The sequence below is a fragment of the Aptenodytes forsteri genome, unplaced genomic scaffold, assembly GCF_000699145.1.
Source record: "Aptenodytes forsteri isolate BGI_AS27 unplaced genomic scaffold, ASM69914v1 Scaffold53, whole genome shotgun sequence".
Taxonomy (NCBI): Eukaryota; Metazoa; Chordata; class Aves; order Sphenisciformes; family Spheniscidae; genus Aptenodytes; species Aptenodytes forsteri.
This window is the reverse complement of record NW_008795909.1, coordinates 8,741,254-8,743,538: the sequence shown is the minus strand read 5'-3', so window position 1 is coordinate 8,743,538 and position 2,285 is coordinate 8,741,254. Positions and strand designations below refer to the sequence as shown.

At 67.4% G+C, this 2,285-nt stretch overlaps 1 protein-coding gene across 1 annotated transcript in view; it reads left to right on the top strand.

Moving 5' to 3' along the window:
* The first annotated feature begins 768 nt into the window (after positions 1-768).
* Positions 769-2,285, top strand: part of CPNE9 (copine family member 9) — a 6,685-nt gene continuing 5,168 nt past the window's right edge. Inside the window, 6 exon segments of the mRNA XM_019473446.1 lie at positions 769-796; positions 881-927; positions 1,198-1,301; positions 1,488-1,527; positions 1,698-1,700; positions 2,132-2,208. Of these exon segments, the coding sequence (XP_019328991.1) occupies positions 769-796; positions 881-927; positions 1,198-1,301; positions 1,488-1,527; positions 1,698-1,700; positions 2,132-2,208 (299 nt within the window).

Genomic DNA, 2,285 nt, shown 5'->3' with positions numbered 1-2,285 from the left:
TCTGGGCAGCGGGTGTTGGGGCCGTGGGGCCTGGCATCTCCGGGCAGGGGCCGGGTGCTCGCTCCTGGAGACGGCCCGGGGCAGGGGCAGGCTTTGCCTTTGGAGCCCCCCAAGAGCTCAGTCCCGTCCAGGGCTGCTGGGGGAGCCCTGGGGGTCTCTCCCCTGCACTCCCAGCCCTGCACACTGGGGCCAGCGGAGCTGGCTGAGCCCCACAGCCTCCGGCCGTGCCCCAGCCCACCCTGTGCAGCCACCCGGGGGGTGTGGGAAGGATCCCAGCGGAGCTGGTTGCAGCCCCCGGCACTTCCCAGTGTCACAGCGTGCAAAGGACGAGGATCAATCGCTCTTGCTAGCAGCTGCATCAGGGGCACAGAGCTGGTCCCCACCGGCTGCCCAGCCCCTGCTCTAAGTGTCTCCTTTCTTCTCACTTCTGCACCCCACCATTAGCCACGCTCCCGGGGTGCGGCGGGCACTGAGCCAGCGCCAGCAGCACGGGGAGAAGGTTTCATCCTCTAAATGGGTTCCCTGTCATGTTCAATCATCGTCAGTGCTGGAGATGCTGCTCCCCGCTCACTCCGCTGTCCCACTGAACCTTGCGGTGGGAGCCAGCGCGTCCTCCCAGGGTGCCAGGGCTCTTGGCCTTGGCATGGCCTTGCTGCGTGGTGCTGTCCCCTGATTGGGGGGGAGGATATGGGGACCTGCTACGGAGCCGGGTGGGTGGCACCCAGGGTGGCTCATGCCTGGCTCTGTCCCCCCAGGAACCTGCTGGACATGGACACCTTCTCCAAATCTGACCCAGGTGGGTGGTGGGACCGGGCGGGTGGCACGGCATGGGCGCAGCATGGCATGGCACGGCCGCCCAGCTCTGCTCCTCTCTCCGCAGTGGTGGTCCTCTTTGTGCAGGGCTCAGGGAGCAGTGAGTGGAAGGAGGTGAGCGCAGCCCCTCTCGCCAGGTCCCTGGGGAGGCTCCCAGCCCCGTGCCGGGGGTGCTGCCGCCCCCAGTGCCCCCATTCCTGGCTAATCCCCAGTGGGGTTAAACGGGCCCATATGGCCACCCACGTCCACGCTAATGATCCCTCCGTGTCCACACTAATGATCTGGCCCCACCGGCAGTGCTAATCCCCCCGCTGGGATTAGCGCCAGGGCAGCTGTGATGGGGAGGGGTCCCAGGGGGGGCTGCCCTCACCCTTCTCCCCGCAGTTCGGGCGCACCGAGGTGATCGACAACACCCTGAATCCCGACTTCGTCCGGAAGTTTGTCCTCGACTACTACTTCGAGGAGAAGCAAAACCTCCGCTTTGACGTGTGAGTGGGGCAGCCGGGGAAGGGCTCGGCCCCAGCTCGGGGTGGAACAAAGCGCCGAGTCGGTAATGAATAAGGATAATGAATAAGGATACGGCAGCAAAAAGCACAGACGGGTGGGGGAAGCGGGGCTGCATGCCGAGGCACCCCCACAGGCACTGGCTCAGGGCTCTGCTCTCCCATCACCAGCTACAACGTGGACTCCAAGAGCTGCTCAATTTTAAAGCAGGTGAGCGCAGCCCGTGCCGGGGGGATGCGCGGTGACGCCCCGGTGTGACGCCATGGTGGGGTGCCCCGAGGCTGTGCCCTGTGCGGGTGCTGTCAGGGGGAACAGGTGCCCCCGGCCTCGGGGGGCTCTAACCCACTCTCCATCTCTCCATGCCCCTTGGGGACTGGCAGAAGGTAGGTGCCTGCCACGCACCAGCCCCTGCTCTGCCCACGAGAACCCGGCCCTCGTGGGGGTGCCTGGTGGGGCAGGATGGGGCCAGGACACACCACGGGGGTGGCTTTTGGGGTGCAGGATGGGCTCAGGGCACGTGGGGTGGCTCTGGAGGGATGGGTCCAGGGCACATGGGGCGGTTCAGGGGGGGGCACAGGATGAGTCCAGGGCACGTGGAGTGGGCACCTGGGGTGGTCCTGGGGGTGCAGAATGGGTCCTGCGCTGGGGGGGGTGGCTCTTGGGGCACAGGGTGGGTTCAGGGTACTTGGGGTGGGCCTGGGGCAGGGTGGCTGCAGGTCCCACAGGTGCAGTGGGAGGGCAAGGCGTGGGGGTGGTTGGTGGGGGGCTGGGGCAGGAGCCCCCGGGGTCTCACGATGCTGTGCTTGGGGCGCAGGACTTCCTGGGGCAGGCGTTTGTGGCGCTGGGGGAGGTGATCGGGTCCCAGCGGGGCCGCCTGGAGAGAGCCCTCACGTGAGTCACACCCCATGGCAGGGCGAGGAGGGGGGTCCTGCACCGTGTACCCAGCCACCCGCCCCCCAGGACCCCCC